Here is an 18,311-nt window from a genome sequence, read left to right on the forward strand (position 1 = left end):
AGGTTCATGCGCATGGGATAACAGGACAACTTTGGGGAGTGGGTTCTCAGGTCTCTATGGGGTCTTGGGGAGTGAACTCAGGCACGAGGCCTTTGTGGAGAGAGCCTTACTCAAGGGGCCGTCTCACTAGCCCTGGATACTCCTTTCAAATCTGTATTAAAAAAAAAAAAGAAGAAAGAAAAGACAAAAAAATATAAAGGTTGCCCTTTTCTGTGGGAAATATCCAATTGAACATTGATCTTCACTCCCTGAGTCTCATAAAAACCCTAGGTTTGAGGTAAGCCTTAGGCCGAGGAGCTACTGCAGGGTCTCTGGCAGGTGACCAGCAGCACAGTTAAGCAGGCTTCCCTAGGCTTCGGGTGATACCACCACCCTGGATGATTGGTCTCCTTTTTGTGTTAATTAGCAACCTTGGAAAAACAGTATTTTGCTTTCATATGATGTAGAGTTAAAACAGCTATTCAGGAATTTTATTGACGATCCTGTGCTGTGGATTTCTTTGCCGCCTTTTAATTTTAGGCATGTGCTCTTGTCATCAGGACGTGTGCGGCTGGGTGGCTCTGGTAGGCTGGTGACCTGAGCTTTGGTTCCCTTTGCTCTGGGCTGTGTCAGCTCCTGGGTGGAGAGGCGGTTAATACACTTCGTCCTTCTGGGATGTGTTGGGAATTAAGACACAGGGGGCCCAGTGGAAGTGTCCCCCCCCCCCCCCATCAGAAGCAAGCATGACAAAGGAGCCATTATCCTCTCTTTTATACCTCCCCCCCCCCCCTTGCCATCCCAAGTAAGGGCTGTTGGCCTATTCTGCCACCATGTGGCCATTTCGAGGATCGTCCCAGCCCAATACAGGGCCTTTTCTAATGCTCTGAGGATTCGGAAGGGCCATTTCTTCTGTCTTCTTCTCAGGAGGGCTAGGGGAACTCATGGCACCCCTGTAGAGATGACATTCCCTCTTTCTTTGTATTTCCTTTGCTCACCGGTCAGATGGTAGCTCAGAGATTAGGTGAAGGTTGAAGAAGGAACAGGGGTTTCTGTTTAAGGTGACTGTTTCCCGATGGAGATAAAATACAACCTCATGCAAGTGGCTGCACAGAGCTCCCCTGCAGGCCAAAGGCAGGGTAGCCGTGTCCCATGTCATAAAATGTGGCTCAGGAAGGAGATTGTTGTCTGTGGGTAAGTGGGGACTTTCCACTGGGGAGAAGCAGCTTGTGTTCTCTCCACTTTATTAGGTTCGCCCCAAAGATCCCTGGTCACGGCATAGAAGGGAAACAGTGAAAGAGGTTGCTGGTGTTCTAGATGAAGGGGGGAATCCATCCGGTGTGGGCCGGCTTGGAAGTGAGCTTGACTGCTGTCCGGAGACAGTGCGAAGACATTCTGCCTCGTGTAGGCACCCTCACCCGGTCCAGACAGCAGGGTTGCTTCCCAGCTGTGGCAACGGCCCTGGACTCTGTATGAATTCCATGTCGCAGTGGTATGTGAACCTCAGGCATCGTGCGCGCAGTATTGTACTAGCTTCTGTGGGCCATGTTTTGGCAAATACTGCCAGTAAGGTGTTGACAGAGCAGCCGTCTGTGGAGCACGGCTGCTGTGGTGATTGAACCACGCAGGGCAATGGCTTCCTCAGTGGTGCCTTGAAACCGCGTTGTTCAGAGAAGAGAATTTCAGAAGAAACCGTATACCACCCTGAATTTCCAATGTCATCTTCAGATGAGGAAATATCCAGGAATTCAGGCATAGTTTCAGTGTCTGCAGTGTAGATTCTAAACATCTAAAAGATTAAAATGTAAATATTTTAAAAAGGTTTTTTTTTTTTTTTTTGGTGTGTGTGTATGTGTAAAAGTCTGGGTTCAAGTATAAATTAATGGCATCCGTGCAGGATTTAAGAAAGACTTGTGAGAGTTTGTATTTTGATGCCAGGATGGGACCGTGGGTCCCAGAGCCGAATGCTCAGCAGCAGAGATGAATTCCGTTTGTCGTGTTGTACGACACTCTTGAGCTGCCAGAGAGGCAGCCTTGCAGTGTGCTGTTTAGCTCTGCCAGCCTGAAATATGTTCCTAGCTGCTCCACATTGGAGGAGAAATTAGGTGGCTGTTTTGAGAAATCAAGAATTTCCTTCTCCTTCTCTTTCAGAGAAGCTATAGTGGTTCGTCATTCGGAGCTATAGTGGTTGCAGATATAGTAAACTGTGCGCTGGTCACATTTCACTTTAAGCCTGAGGATAAAAAACTGCGTTAGGGTTAGGGAATTTAGCTCAGTGGTAGAGTTCATGCTTGTTGTGTATGGGCTCTGAGTTTAGTCCTGAACCAAAATACAATGACAGCAGCCTGAATTAAAAACAAAACAAAACAAAACAAAACAGAAAACTCTGAGCCAGGTGTAATGGCACACACCTTAATTTCAGCACTTAGGAGGCAGAAGCAGGTGGATCTCTGTGAGTTCAAGGCCAGCCTGGTTCACAGAATGAGTTCCAGGACAGCCAGAGCTACATAGGGAGATCCTGTCTCCAACCAAAACAGCAAAACAAAATAAAAAGCAGAAAACTCTAGGGACCCTTTGTAAGTTTTGTAAATATTTCATTTGACTTTTTGAGGCCCAGAGATAGTTGCCGACGAAGAGTATATTGTAAAAGTTCTGATGGACATGCATGTTTAACGAGTACTTGGGATTTTCTGTCGGGAGTGTCATCACCCTGATCTCTTAGGTGATACACTCAGGAACTGCACTATGTGCGGCCTGCATTGCAAGGGAATCAGGTGTACTTGTGGCCACACAGGCTGTCCTGTGCGTTTATTACTTTGCTTTACAGATGTGATCTCTGTCTCATTCCAGGGTCACCAACTCCTGGGGAAAGGAGAAGGAGGACTTGGTTCGACCCCAAAGATTCATATTCCGTCCGTCCGTCCGTCCGTCCGTCCCTCCCTCCCTCCCTCCCTCCTTTTTTTTTTTTTTTTTTTTTTTGGTTGTTGTTGTTGAGAAAGTGTTTCTTTGTGTACCTTTGGAGCCTGAACCTGTCCTGGAACTCTCGTTGTAGCCCAGGCTGGCCTCGAACTCAGAGATCCTTCTGCCTCTGCCTTCTGTGCACCACCACCACCACCTGACTTTCTGTTTCTTCATTCTTAGCTGAACTGTTGCATATGTTGTAGTGTGGAAATAGAGCTATCTTGTAAAGGAAAGTTGGAAACTGAGCTGTCATCTTGGGAGACAGGCATTTGCACTGCTTGATTAGTTCCTTCTTATTTGATTGCAGATGTGCGTCTGGGCCTTGAAAGTGTAGCTCTTATGCTCCTAATGAATGATGCTGGAGACATAGCTCTCTAAATCGCTGCTCATGAGCATTTGCACAGAAGGATAAATTACATTTTTGTGTGAAAGATACCCAAGGGAGAGTATGTTGCCATCAGTTTAATTTCTGGCCTGTGACCACTGTCTCAACCAGTGGATGCTCCCCTCTCCTTCTCCTTATGCCCAAGTTGGTAGACGTTCATCACCTAGGTCTAGACTAGCAGTTTCGCTAAGTGTTACACCATCTTGGCCTTCGTTCCCTTGAGTTGGTCCTCAAAGAAGCCAACTTATACTCCTACATATGTTAAAGCACACAATAAATATGTTAATATATTACTAAATATATTAAAGCTAAACCCCTTTAAAAAAAACCTTTTTTCCTAGTAATGTAGATAAAATAATTCTCTTCATTTTGATCATCATTATTTTTCTTTGTAGCCCAGGGAGTTAAGAATGCACACCAGTCCCTGGTGGAGCAGGAGGTGGGGGAGTTCCTCTTCCCTTAGTGCTCTGAAGGTCATATTACACTGTGCTGTATGCTGTTGCTGCAGTCTTGATGCTAGTGTACAGAAGACATTGGAGACCAGCTTTAAGTGCATTGGACGTTTGCTGTGCTGTCCTGTTGTGTTCAGAATGAGTCTCTGGAGCAGTGAGTGCAGACCCCTGGGCGTGGAGACTCTTGCCTCTGTTTCTGTGGGGATGCCCTGTGCTTGCAGGCATTGAACCAAAGCTTTTAAGGATGCCTTTGTCTTTAAAAAAGGGACTTTGTTTGTCATGGGAAAACTTCATCCCAATTGCCCTGTCAATCTCATTGTCTGCTTGGTTGCAGTGGTTTTAGGACTTTAATCTCCTTTGAAATGGTGTCTATTTTTGTAAAACGGATGTCCTTCATAGGGTCGAAGGAAAGGCTTATTGTTCTAAAAAAAAAAGGTCTGCTTCCTGGTTACTGCAACATGTTCCTGTTTATGCTCAGAGGCCAGAGCATTTTGGGGAAAATAGCTTATGCCTCTAAAAGTGTCTTTAGTGACCGTCTTGTGGATTTTGTCTTAGGAAGCACAGTCCGGGAGGTTAGCAGTGTCTCAGGTGGCACATCAGTTTCCTGAGAAAATGGCTTCAGTTTCCTGAGAAAATGGCAAATGGTGATTTAGTGCCTCTGCATTTTGTTTTCTACAGACAAAGTTTGTTGAAGTAGAACTTCACCTGCTGACTCTAAGTAGAGAAAATGAACCTTATAACCCAAAAGTATACTTTCCAGAAATCCATCCATTCTCTTCTGTGCCTTGGATAAAGTCTTACTGTGGAATGCTGCAGGCATGCTCCTGTGCTGGCTGCAGGCTCCACCTGCTGGCTGCAGGCTCCTACTGCTAGCTGCAGGCTCCTACTGCTAGTTGCAGGCTCGTGCTATTGCTGGCTGCAGGCTCCTGCTGTTGCTGGCTGCAGGCCCCTACTGTTGCTGGCTGCAGGCCCCTACTCTTGCTGGCTGCAGGCCCCAGCTGCTGTGAGGAACTGGGGTGCTCAGTCCCTCATCTATTCTACCTGCTTCTTTCCCTTTTCTTCCTGGCTAGTTCTGGAGATGAAACCTTGGTCAACCAGTATCTACTGGATTTTAACAAAAGCTGTCAGCTAAGAGGAAGTAAACGGTGAGAACTTGGTGAGAAGCAGTTAGGGTGGCAGATGGTCAGGGCTTCCACCCAACAGCTCTCTTTCTAGGGCAGTTTGAGTTTTCTTTTTGTCCTGCCGGAAGCCTCAGACCATTCAGAGGTTGTCTTGGGCTGTGGCGGTGCAGGGGGGGTCACGGACAGTTCTTGCCCCTCAGTTTTCTCAGTTGCAGTCCTTAATTGGTACATGTGGCATTTGAGAAACTCAAACCCAAATTGCTCCTTCCTCTGATTTGTACTCTCCAGCTCACCTGTAACCGTGACCATGGTCTCCTTGTTTTCGGTTCTTCTGTTGGGTCACAGAGCTGCGGTTTCCTGATGTGCATCAAGCTGTGTTTAGGGCCCGGGACACATTGCTTGCTAGTTGGCAGCTAGGTAGGCTCTAGTTTCTTCCACACAGTTAGGAACTTCAGGTTCATAGAGAAACTACTTGTTAGAGAATCTAGTTAAAGCTCGACAGCATCACGTTCTATGTAGAGGAATGGAGAATAGCTCTGCCATCTTCTTATAAGCTCCTTAAGCATAGACCATTTAAACACATTTCTTTTGAGACAGCTGCTCTAAGAGTAATAGAAGAAACTAGATGTGTGGGTTGAATTGATTAAAGGTTTGTGATCCGTAGAATACACGAGACAGCTAGAGAGATGGCTCGGCAGGTAAGAGCACTGGTTGTCCTTGCAGAGGACCTGGGTTCGATTCCTAACACCCACAAGGTGTCTCAAACCATTCATAAGTTAACACCTCCCCCCCCACCTCCAGCCACTCTGGACACTGCGTGATTGTAGTCTACATAAATACATGCAGGCAGAACACCCATGCACATAAAATACAACACATACATCTAAAAACAAAACAAAACCCCAAAAACCTCAGAAGTACATGAAGCAGTTATGCAGGATTTTATGGTCATGTATTGCTTGAGTGGTGTTTATTTAAAACTATCCCCTACAAACATGGTGATTAGGTATGGTATTTAATTTGTGCAGTTCTGTATGTTTAGAAGGAAATTCTGCTTTAAGAACTAATGCCAGTTGTGAGTAGTGTAAAGCCTTCGGTCCATCACTTACTTCCTGTAGCCTCTGTTTTGTGTTGCAGGCTCAGTGACAACTGTCAGCACATTCTCTTATGTCACGGGACTATATCCCGTGGTTCTCTATTTATAAGTTATGCATATTGCCTCAAATAAATACTGGTCATAGTTATTTGTAGGTTAGATACTCTATACATATGTCTCATACATGGGCACTCAAACTTTTAAAGTCCATGTATATTACGCAAACATACATAGTACATATGACCCCGGAACAGCTGTGGTGTCATGAAACTGATTAACACAGTGGCGTTTGGTCCCTGAACCGACTTTTTATATGGTTTTACAGCGTTTAGGTGAAGGAGTGCTTCTGCTGCATAGGCCTGTGCTCTGCCAGTGCTCTGCAGTTGCCTTCTTTGATTGTGTCTCTGAGATCCCAGTTCTTGCTTCTGTTATGTGTCTTCCAGGCTTGTCTTTCCTAGATGTGATCTAAAAGTCTTCTTTCTTTCTTACACGTTATTGGGCACTCAGTGTGAACTTCCTGCTTGATCATGCAGGTGGGTAGTTTTGTGTGCTTTCCTTGACAAAAGCAGTACAGGTCATCAGGCATATTGTTAGAGTTTCATAGGCGACTCAGTGGGAAAATGAGTGATGGGGTTTGCACTACATAACCGGTCGGTCGGTGTCTTGCTCACCTGAGAAGGGTCAGCAGCGGGACTGAGGGGTTGTCACTTGTGCCTCGAAGGGGAGGGCTCATTTACAAATGCCTTGCAATCCCTTTACGCTACATTTGGACAGATTTAGGGGAGAAATTCTCACTCTTCCTTATTGTCATCCCCTCTGTACCCTTGGTGTTCACTGGAGCCCTGTAATGCCTGTTCCTTTCTGGCTCCGCATATATGGCTAGAAACAGGACTGCGCATCTTTATCTATCTTCAACTTCTTTTTTTTTTTTTTTTTTCAAGGCAGGGTTTCTCTGTGTAGTTTTGGAGCCTGTCTTGGAATTAGCTTTGTAGACCAAGCTGGCCTTGAACTCACAGAGACTCACCTACCTCTGCCTCCCGAGTACTGGAATTAATGGCGTGCGCCACCACCGCCTCGCCTATTTTGAACTTTTGTGAATGACTTTGAATCTTTTTTATTGTGACCTAGAGAAAAAGAAAGAACTTTAAAACTAAATATAAGACACTTTTTTTAAGTATGGAAAGTTAAATTTATACTTGATTATTAAGTGATTATAAAATAACATGCTTTACTATTGAGAAAATAATTTGAATAATCATTCTATTGGTAATTATCCATGACCTGAAATGAAAATACTTTGTTTGCTATTTTGATATAAGTAGCAGAAAATACGTAGCAAAGAATTGCTGGTGAAGAGTTTGCTTTTATGAAGTGATGAGTTTAAGTAAGTTTATTTTATTATTCGAAAGCTTTTGTGCGTGTTCTGAAGGCAGTTGTAAAGGAGAGCCTTTGCACATGCTAGTTTTCATTATTTTAGAAAAACTTTCTTCCCTGACAAGCCTAACAATTCTATTTTTTCTTTGGAACAGGACCTGGAAATAGTGTATTCCTATTTACACGGAATGGAAGCCTTATCAAACCTGAGGGAGCACCAGCTAAGGTGTGTATCGATTTTAATAACTTAATAGTGATAAAGTGGGTTTCTATGTCCTTCTGTTAGTAAGAGTTGAGCTTAAAGAATGTTTAACACATGAATATTCTGCTTGGTGTAACCCCTGCATTTGCTGTGATGTGTTTTGCCAGGTTGAATTCAGTTGTATCCATATCCATTTTAATATTTCTGTATAGTAATATATTGTACTTCCACCCAGCGTCTGATTCCACTTCCCAGCAGTAATAAGCTTTAGTTGGTACAAACACTTAAGGGGGTGTTGTTTGCAATTCCTCTTCTTTCAGATACACGTCTATGCCTGTGGTCAGCTCATCACTCCTCAGCTAGTGACTAGGCACATTGCTCTAGCATGTCTAGGTCTCTGTAGGGATATGTTTACTACGTTAAGTATGTCGCTGGCCCCCCTGTGGCCAGTACAGTGTTTATCACACTGGTTCCAGCTCAGTGTGCTCTTATAAATATCTTCCTGCTTCTGTTGTGCAGTGCGCTAGCTTCATTTGTAGTTACACAAATTTCATAAAACAGAAGTGACTTTGTCTTCACAGCAATGGGAAATAAAGGACCCTGAGAAGATTGATGCCAAGATATAATGAGGTCTTACTTCTTTCTATTCTGTCTAGTTGTGATGCCAACCATTTTTAATTATGAAAGGAATACCCTTTAAGCACTAATTAATTTGTGAGCATGTCAGTTTCATATTTGTCTGTTAATTGAAAAGAAGTATCAAGAGGGTTGAGTGTTTCTGAAATTAATTTTTTAATGAAAATCATTTAAATTAAACTCAATTGTAGACTAAGTATGTAAAAACCCAGACAGTTTTTATTAGGAAGGGCAGAGCTGGGGATTTTGGAGATGACTGAAATTGTAACGAGCCATAGAAGTTTTTAAATTGTATGACTTTTATTTGACATTTTGTAATGCCAGTCTTCCTATGGAAAAAATTCAGAAGTACGAATAATGCAAAACAGACCACAAACCAGTCCACAGACCCAACAGCCAGCTTTAGAATTACCTACTTCTTGCCATTTCCGGGGTGATGTTTAGGTGGAAATGCCTGATTAATTCAAGAGTATAGCTGAGTCCATCCTTAGAAGGTATCCTAAGCTTCGTGTAGACTGTCTGTTGGCAGCATTGCAGGGACGAGCCCTTCACATGTCCAGCTGTTTCTGCATGTGCTGAGCCGTCTCATTCACAGCCAACAGCCTAGACCGAGTTTATCTTTAGAGCTGGATCATAGCTGAATTACACAGCAGAAGTGAAGTGAGGTTCATGTAAACCACTGACTGGAGTAAACTGCTTTTATAATCTTCCCATTTCTGGGAAAACACACATTTCCTCTAGGTAGGTTATTGTCTTTACATTTTGTTAAGGTGTTTTTTTTTTGTTTTTTTTTTTTTGTTCTGGTGATTATCAAGGAAAAGCCAACTGATGCTTGTATTTAACTCAACTTTCCAAGTGTACGCGATAAAAGGCTCCAAGGGAGATTCGATTTTATTTGGGTAGCACCACTTGCGCTGACACCTGTGACATGGAACGCGACCTGACCTTTCAGCAGGTGTCTCTGTGTTGCTGTCAGAGCCAACACTTTGCACCCTGGCCCTGCAAGTCTTCAGATTTTTCCCCAATACAACTTTAGTTTTTCTGACGTTCAATCTATATAGACTAGAGTAAAATATTTGCCGAGAGGAAATGGCAGTGAGAGCTCTGAACTCAGAAACTCTTAAGAACAGAATCACCACTTGAAGATAGTTAGTACTGTTCATTCCCCTCCTCTTGCTGTGCTAGGACTCAAACTCTGGGCCTGTGTAATAGGTAAACTCTACCCCTGAGATATATGCCCAGCCACGTTTAGTGTTGGAAACAAACATACAGTTGAAATACATTATCTTCCTCAGCATTATAGATTGCTGATTAATATTTTGGAAACAAACAGATCATAGTTGTTACACTGGTTCTCAGGGAGATTGTGCTTTTGCTTAATCTCTTCTCTTTAGCTTCTGCTTCCACATCTGTAAAATGCGGTCATGGTGATGACCAAATTGTTTCCTTCTTGCTCATTTGGTATTTGTTAGAAGCTTGCAAATGAAATTTGGCAGAACTCTATCCTATTGCATAAAATAGCCCTATTTATGGCAGTGTTGTAAACATTAATTTTTTCCCCACTACTTTGTAGGAGGAATCCAATCACATTCTGAGAACAGTGTGAAAGACCTGTTTCAAGGAAATCTGTGACGATTCTTTGGTGAAGCAGATAGTCTTTGTAGTACAGATGTTAAAAGTTGAACACATACAGAGAAGATAAAAAGAAGAAAAAATCATATCCCAGTCTATTAAAAGCATTGATTCTGCTTCTGAATTAAGTGGCTTCAGGAGATCTAGTTCCAAGGAAGAATAACGTCCATGATAGAACTGTAGTCCTGGTGGCAGCAAGCCTCGTGGGCCTGGGAGAATTAGGTCAGAAGTAGGGGGCTCACAGAGCATTTGGGACAAAAGTGACTTCATTCCGGTTAGACTGGACATGATTTTCCTTAAGCTAACACCCAGCTCTCTGTCACTTAGCTGACTCCAATGGCATCTGGGTCAGTGTTGTGCAATTCCATATCCCACCCAAGTGGTTTTGAATGTTTGCAGTACGTTGAGATACTGCATCCGGTGAAGCAGAGCAGCCAGGGTTACTTAGAGGCAGTCATGGTCATTTCGATTCAAGGTGGCTGTAAACTTGTCAAGCTGAATCCCTACATGGGAGGATGGGTAGAAGGAAGAACAAGGTGAGTGAGCAGCCAAGAGTTTTTGTTGGGTCAGCAAACGGAAGCTCCGTGTTCCCTGGTCGGGGAAGAGCACTTGTCCAAAATGAGGGTGCTGCTAGGGTGTCATGCTGCAGCAGCCTTTTGATGATTGGAAACCATCACAAAATCCATCCCCATGTATTTTGGAAAAATCGATTGGTATTCATATAATAAGATGTTTCTCGATGCTACTGCTTTTGAGATAATTTTGAATATTTAAGCATTATTCATACTTCCACAATTTTTTTTTCATCAGGGCTGTATCAGCTGAAATAACAAACCCTTCAGTTCTCAAGTCTCCATTTGCTCATTCCTCATAAAATACTGAGTCAGTAAAAGCCTACGTTGGCTTGAGATTCCGTCCCACTCAGTGACCGTGAGTGCTGAGCTGTGCACGATGTTACCACCTCTTAAGTTCTGACTTTCGGGCTCCTGCTCCTCCTTGGGGGTGTTTACCCCGGGGAACACACTTTGTGTGCCACTTACAAAGTATGGAGCAACCTCTCCGTGAAGCCCGTGGTGACGCTTGGCTTCTGTTAGATGCTTCATGTTCTAGCACACAGGTGGGGCAGATCTTAGTTCGTTTTTATCCAGTTGTAGCTCCAGCGCCATCCACATCCGGTTGAAGGTATATAATTTAGATAAGCCTACGAGCATATGAAGTCATGAACTTGGAATTTCACCCCATGTGCCCATTCAGGTGTCTTGGTTGTGTTCTTCTAATGGCGAGCGCTGGACTCACTGCCGTTCTCTTTTACAGGTTAATGTGTGAAACCGTGAGATACGAAAGACATGAAGCAAACGAAGTTTTATACTAGTAGGTATTCCTTTCCGCCTGTGTGTCTCGTGTGATGCGGCGGCAGCTCCTTCAGCTGTCCCCGCGCGCTAGAAGCAGCTGGCTCAGTGAACCTGGCCTTTCGGGAGGACGAGGCTTGGGGAGGTTAACTTACTTCTCATGGTTTAGATGTGTGAGATGTTTCAACTGTTTGCAGTTGTAAAATGGCCAGTTCACGTCTGTATTTTTACCTCTGGTATTTTCCCGTGGTAGAGATGTGACTTTGGGTTGTCAGGGTCTCTCTGTTCTTGTCATTCGTGCCCCAGTAAAAGCCTGATGGACATTGATTTTCTTACTGCCTGGAGATGTGTCCTGGCTCCGCTGTTCCCACCACACCGGTTCTCCATTCAGGAATGGAGCTTCAGGAAGATCAGGCGTTCATTTAGCACCTGCTGCTTGGAGTAGCATCAGGACCTGAGCCCAGATCTTGGGGTTTTGCAGCTTCCCCTCTTGCCTCAGTCGCCAATATTTTTTTGCCCCTTTTATCCTAAAAATAATATTGCATATGATGATGAACACTTAATCAGCACCTGTCGCCGTCCTCCCAAAGGTCTGATGGTAACCACTGGAACCCACCAGCACGCCCGCCTGCACAACCATAGTTCACTAACAGTGATTAGTTATTACCTTTCTATAGAGGCGTGTCAGTGCCTTCACACGTCCCGGGTATTAGTTTTTAACACCTGCTGACAATGCCAAATACATATCCTAGCTGTCTTGAATGGAGTGTGTTTGACGTGGTTTTTCCAGTCGCTCACGTATGTCTGTTTAGAATTAGGCGCCAGTGGCAGTGAGCAGTGAGAAGTCTGTAAATCCTGATTTCACAAGAATAAAAATTCATAGAGTCTTAACTGCAGATCCACATAGTTAGGCTGTTGGTATTTTGCTGAGGTACTTACAAAATGTAAACGAGGTATTTTCTTCTGTGGTCCTGCAGCAGGCACGCGTCCGCTCTTGCCAGTTTGTGTATTTTGAAACCTAAAAAACAGCTGTGTTTGTAGTTTATGTAAATCCATGATACCTTAATATCGTCTTTTGGGGAGCTGCTCTGAGGAGCTTGGAGTGGAGTGACTGGTCCTGTTCTTCCTGCATCTTGGTCTGAAGACTAGTGTAATAGAATATCGATGACTTTCAGACTCGACATGGTTTCTCTGTGAAGCTTTGGTTCCTGTCCTGGAACTAGCTCTGTAGACCAGGCTGGCCTCAACCTCACAGAGCTGGCCTCTGCCTCCCGAGTTCTGAGATTAAAGGCGTGCACTACCACTGCCTGGCCAGACTTTGCTTTTATGAGCAAGGGATGACTAGCCCTTTCCCTTGCTATAGCTTTAGTAATTTCACCAGGTAAATATGGTATTCTTTTGATCTAACACTGTACGACATCTTCCTCATCTACAGAATGGAAACAGCAATGTCAATTTCTTCAGAGTGCAGTAGATGTACGTAGTTTTTTGACCAGCATGTCTACTCAGGGTGCATGCACCTCTACTGAGGGCATGGGTACCTCTTCTGAGGGCTCTTGCATCCCTTCTGAGAATGTGTGCATCCCTACCGAGTGTAGAGACAACCCTTTTGAGGAGGTGTGCCCTTCTGATGCCTTAACCCCAGCACTCAGGAGGCTGAGGTAGGGGAGGAGGAGCTAGGAGGCGGCTAGCCTGATTACAGAGTGGTAATATATTATAGAGAGCAGTGAAAATCAACATACCATCACATAAGTGGAGGGTCATCAACTGAGAATTTGCTGAGAAATTCTCTGACTGGGCTATTTCCCAGTAAAATGCTATGACCGAGTTCTTAGTCAATCAGCTCTGGCTTTTCCTAACTGGCTGACCAGCCTTGTCATTTGCGTTTACTGGACAAAGTGTTAAAAACCTGTATCAAGAAGTCAGTGTACACACACATGCTTACCTGTACCCTTAAGATACCCAGCTGTGCCTCCGTGAGCCTTTTGCACGTGCAGATCTGGTTGAATGCTTTGGTTTCCGGAAGAGTTTCCGTAGCACTTGAAGGGTTTATATCTCTTTATTTCAGAAGAGGAATTTGTTCCTCTGTGAAACAGCTGCTTTGAGACTATTCAGTTTTGCCAAAGCCTTTTCATTTACATCTGTAAACGCATATTTTAGCGAGACTAGCTGGGTGTTCTCTGCTTTTAGCGGTTTCCTGGTGGCTTGACTTGACTTTCTGGTTGTAAGGCAGACACCGCCCATTGCTACCCTTCTCAGTCTGCTGCTCCTGGTGGCCTGGGGCATTTACTTTCTTCTTTTCTCCAGCACCTACTATCTCAGGCTTCTGTCTCCTGCCCCCAGCAGGAAGAGAGGTCCGTCCCTCCCCTGCTCTTCTTACAGATTGTACGTTGCCTCATGGTCTCCTGTCATGGACAGATTTCTCCTTTGACCTCTTCAATAACTGCACAATATAGTTTTTCTTTTCTGGATTGGCTGACCTTTTATTTTACCTTATAGTCTTTGTAAATTACAAAGTTCTTTGTCTGCCATTTGTTTCCTGTTGCTTTACATCTCTTGCAAAAAGGCTTTGTTTCCTTTCCTTTCTTACCCAGAGATATGTAACTGCTATTTGAAATAATCTCTCTCCACGTTTTAAGTATTTTAACGTGTGTTTATGTGTATACAAACAAAATGACAAAACTGAGGTTTTATTTGGAAAAAAAAAAGTCATGGTTTTAGCCTTCGAGTAGATGAGGCTGTTCTGCAAGCCAGCATGCTTGCAGAAGGTATTTTTGTTTCTAGTTTTCTATGAAACTGCCTGGTCAATACAAACCATTCTTTAATGTTCTTCGATTGATGAGGCTTACTCTGTATGCATTCTGGTTGTGGGCTGGGAATGCTATAAGCTAGTGTGCAGAGACGGATTGGGCTTTGAGTTAGAGCTCTCCGAGTGTATGTAGGTTCTCCTTAACCTTTCTGAGAGCCGAGTTACTTCAGGAGAGAGCAGATTTCTTGTGAGGATGAAATTATAGTGTGTAAATCATGACTCTTAGCAGCTTCCAAGTCATTCAGGTTTGACTGCTTGTCTAAATTTGTTCGTTCCTCGAGCCCTTGGATGTATCTGTCTGTGCCGACTGTAACTGAGTCATTGATTTGATTTATTGTAATGCATATGCAGTTCATATCATCTTTCTTGAAAAGAACGTTCATTGAATAACTCCATAACTCCTAGTGCGATGCTCCATTTCATTTTCAGGTGAATTCTGTTAACTTAAGAACGGCAGCATCAAGAGCCCATGGAATGTCTGGCTTTGCTAGTTCCTTGTTGTGTGTGTTCACGCTGCTGCTTAAGCGAATTGTTACTTGATGTTCCCTTTGTCCCCTGCATTTTCAGCATAAGGCTGAACATCTTAGTGCTGCCCTTAGTTTCTCAGTTCTCCTGGATGTTACTGACTTTGTCGTTTTCGAACCTGTCAGATGGTGCTTCTGCTCCTCGGGTTAGTGAGATCAATTTATTCATTTACTTTGGAGACAAGGTGTCATTCTGCAGCTTGAGAACTCCAGGTTAATCTCAAAACTGCAGTGATCCCCCCGCCTCAACTTCTTGAGTGCTGGAGACACAGCTGTGTCCCTTCCAACTTCTACACCAGCTTTTAAAAGTGAAGTAGCTTCCTTGCAGGTTAGGACTTTGGGAAACAGGAATTGCCTTCTGCCTTTTAAATGTTATTTGTTTTCATATCATGGGCATTGACATTTACATCCGTTTTTGTATAATGAGCCTGTAATATTTTATGATTAAACATTGTTGTTCTGAAGGTGGGAAGTGAAAATGCTGAAGTTTTTTTTATTATTTAGCTTTATTAGAGTTCCTTCTGAAATACATAAATGGCTGTAATGAAGTGATGTTCGGCTTGCTCAGTTGCTCCGCTGTGTGGCAGGAGATTTCTCTAATGAGCTCTAGCCTGTCTCATTAACTACATAAAAGTAATTGATAGAAATTTTATCTTCGGGTTTTATAGCTCAACATCTTATCAAAGGAGCAAAAGAAACACAGTTATCAAACTTGGTAATAAACAGTAATAGACGTCCTATGGTGAGAAAGACTGAAATTACTGTGTATCTGGAAAGCCATCTGCATGCTGGCAGGCAGCCAGGGCCAGAACTTTTTAAAGTGTTGGAACAGTGTGTTCACAGGAAGCCCTGCCCAGCTCCAGCAGTAGCCTGTGCGGTTGGAAAAGCTGCCAGGGCTCTTGGTCTTGGAAACCTCTGGCTGGAGCAGCCTCAGGATGATTTTTCATACATAAATGAAGTTATTTTCACTGCAGTTCCTCCTCCTACCCCCGCCCCCTTTACAGTCATGTATTTGAGCGCACAAGTCTAAGCTGGTCAGAAGACCAGAATCACAAAATGAGCAAAATGCCAACTCCCTGCTTCCTTTAGGGCTTCAATTAAGGGGACCAGCCTGTGGGGATCCCTCAGTGTGTGGGTGTGGCCCTGGGCAGTGGCATTTTCTGTTTGGCTGGTGTCACCGACGGAGCAGACAGTGAAGGAAACAGGTGCTTTTCTGGTTTTGGTGGCTGTTGTCTCCACTTGCTGTGGGGCCCTTTAGATTTCTGTTGGCTTTCCCCTGGTGCCAGCACCTTGTGGTCGTATATTCAGGGGAGCACAGTGCATACTTGCTTTCCAGTATCCCCCACATTGATAGGCGGTCACAGTTGTACCATGTGACGGGCGAACATGGTACGTGTTCCTACCTGATCTGACCCCCAGATGCGGCACAATCTCAGGCTTCGCTTTCTGCTGCTCTGGTCCACCTGTTCACGTGCCCGCTGATGTACAGAGAGGTGCTGCTTGGATCGCTCTCGCTGATGCCAGACAGTTGTGAGTCTTACCTCAGAGAACTCTGGATTCTGCTTGGCTGCTGTGATTCTAGCCTGTCCCTTTCTCTGGCTGGCAGTGTTGAGCTGAAGGCCCTGTGAGCCGCACTGCCCTGTTCTCGCAGGTCTCAGCCTGTGTGTTGTTGCCTTTACTGTCACCGACAGATTCTCCAACCTGCCTCTCCTTACACTGTCACTAGCTGGTCAGTAGACTTTTCAGAAGTTATCTTCTGGCCTGATAATGATCCCCCCCCACTTGATCAGTTTTTTTTAATTAGCATTATTATGTCAACATACTGTCACCCTCAGCATGAACACTTGGATGGGATGGCTTCCTGCTCTAGCAATGTGCAAGGTACTCTCTCATGTGGAGACACTGCCACCATGTGGACCCGGAGGATAGTGCCAGAAACTTCTTTGAGCTTCACTGTAAAATCTAAGCTGTCAGACAGACCCTTTGATGAGGAGTTGCTTGGTATTGTTCTGTTCAGGAAGAACATACCTAAATAAATGCCCTGAAAGATGGTGTAGTTAGTGAAAGCGCTTGCTGCCTAGGCTGATGGAACCCGAGTGATTCTCCGGGTCCCACGCAGCAGCAGGAGAGAATCTGCTACTGTAAGTTGCCTTCTGACCTCCATACACTTTAAAATACTTAAAAAAATGAGACCTGTTTAAAAACAAGTCTAACCAGCAAGCGGGCATCATAGTGTGTGCATTGGCAGAACTGATGCGTTAGAGACGCTAGTGGGGGAAACCCCGAGTAATCACTACCTTGCTGGCTGTGCCACATGAACTCAGGGAGGCCAGGAAGAGGAATCACTCTCTACCAGAGGTGCTCAGCCACTCAGAGAAATGTGAATGTCTGAAAACTAAGTCTAACAGGGGAAAAGGCTGCTGCCAAAAGCAGGGACATCAGTTTTTTTCAAAGACCCTGAGGTATGGGTAGAAAAAGTGTATTTTGTGTTCGGTGAGTGTCAGCTGGCTGGACAGAGGTACTGAAAAGGATTAGTGCTCTTTTCCCGTCTCTGCTGGCAAAGGAGCTGTTGTTTAATACTGGAGTAATGTTGTGGAGAAGCTGGTGAGCAGAGGTTCTCAGCCTTCCTCACACGCTGCGACCCTTTACTACAGTTCCTCATGTGGTGGTGTCCCCAGCCATAGAATTATTTTCATTGCTATTTGTAACTATAAATTTGCTACTGTTACAGATCATAATGTAAATATCTGTGTTTTCCCATAGTCTTAGGTGACCCTGTGAAAGGGTCATTCGACTCCAGGTTGAGAACCTCTGACCTAGAACCTTATTATTTAACTTCATTAGGATCGTGTGGCCAACAGCAGAGGGGATCACCAACTCTTAGCTTCCTGCATTTGGTCTGATCAGGGTGTTGAACCCTGTCCCATCAAACAAGCTGTGACGATAATACAAATATGTCATGGTCTTGATTACCTGAACTTTGATACTGACTAGATATTAGATGTTGCTAGGTGAGACACACAGTTCTGCTCAGTGGGAGGGGCCATGTGTTAGTCAGACTTTCTATTGCTATGCTGAAACACCATGACGAAAAAGCTAGCTGGGGAGGAGAGGGTTTGTTTGGCTCATACTTCAGCATTGCTATTTGTCACTGAAGGAAGTCAGGACAGGAACTAAAACAGGGAAGGAAACTAGAGGCAGGAGCTGATGCAGAGGTCATGGAGGGGTGCTGCTTACTGATTTGCTCCCCATGGCTTGCTCAGTCTGCTTTCTTGTAGAATCCAGGACCACCAGCCCAGAGATGGCACCACCCACAATGGGCTGGTCCCGCCCCCATTAGTCACTAATTAGCAAATGACTTACAGCTGGAATATCTGGAGACCTATTCTCAATTGAGGTTCCCACCTTTCAGATGAATCTACCTTGTGTTAGATTGATATAAGATAAGCCAGCACAGGCCATGTTAGTATAACAGGAGGAAGAGACAAATCTAGAATGGGGTATCATAGAGAGACTTGTATCAGCGTGACACTGGATGGGATAGGTGCTTTGGTGTTCAGAGGGTCCCAGCCACTCAGTAAGGTAATGGAAATCTGGGGGGTAGGACAAGCAGCAGGCTTTGCAGCAGAGTGGCAGAGTTGTAACGGAGCAGACTGGGAAGCAGCCAACACACTGTGGCTTATATTAGCACAGTAGAGAATGACGTAATGCCATTCCAATTGTGGGCTTACCACTGCAGTTTGACTGAGCGTGAGGCAAGACAGGTCATCTGCAATGGATTTCTGTCTGATTAT

At 44.4% G+C, this 18,311-nt stretch overlaps 1 protein-coding gene across 3 annotated transcripts in view; it reads left to right on the forward strand.

The window, feature by feature from the left end:
• The window catches only part of Rapgef2 (Rap guanine nucleotide exchange factor 2), a 213,081-nt gene that overhangs the window by 57,009 nt on the left and 137,761 nt on the right, over positions 1 to 18,311 (forward strand). For all 3 annotated transcript variants that reach the window (XM_038347929.1, XM_038347930.1, XM_038347931.1), the window contains exons 2-3: positions 7,521 to 7,591; positions 11,150 to 11,206. In XM_038347929.1, coding sequence (XP_038203857.1) covers positions 7,521 to 7,591; positions 11,150 to 11,206 — 128 coding nt within the window. The remainder of the gene's footprint in view (positions 1 to 7,520; positions 7,592 to 11,149; positions 11,207 to 18,311) is intronic.

The sequence above is a fragment of the Arvicola amphibius genome, chromosome 11, assembly GCF_903992535.2.
Source record: "Arvicola amphibius chromosome 11, mArvAmp1.2, whole genome shotgun sequence".
In the NCBI taxonomy this organism is placed as follows: Eukaryota; Metazoa; Chordata; class Mammalia; order Rodentia; family Cricetidae; genus Arvicola; species Arvicola amphibius.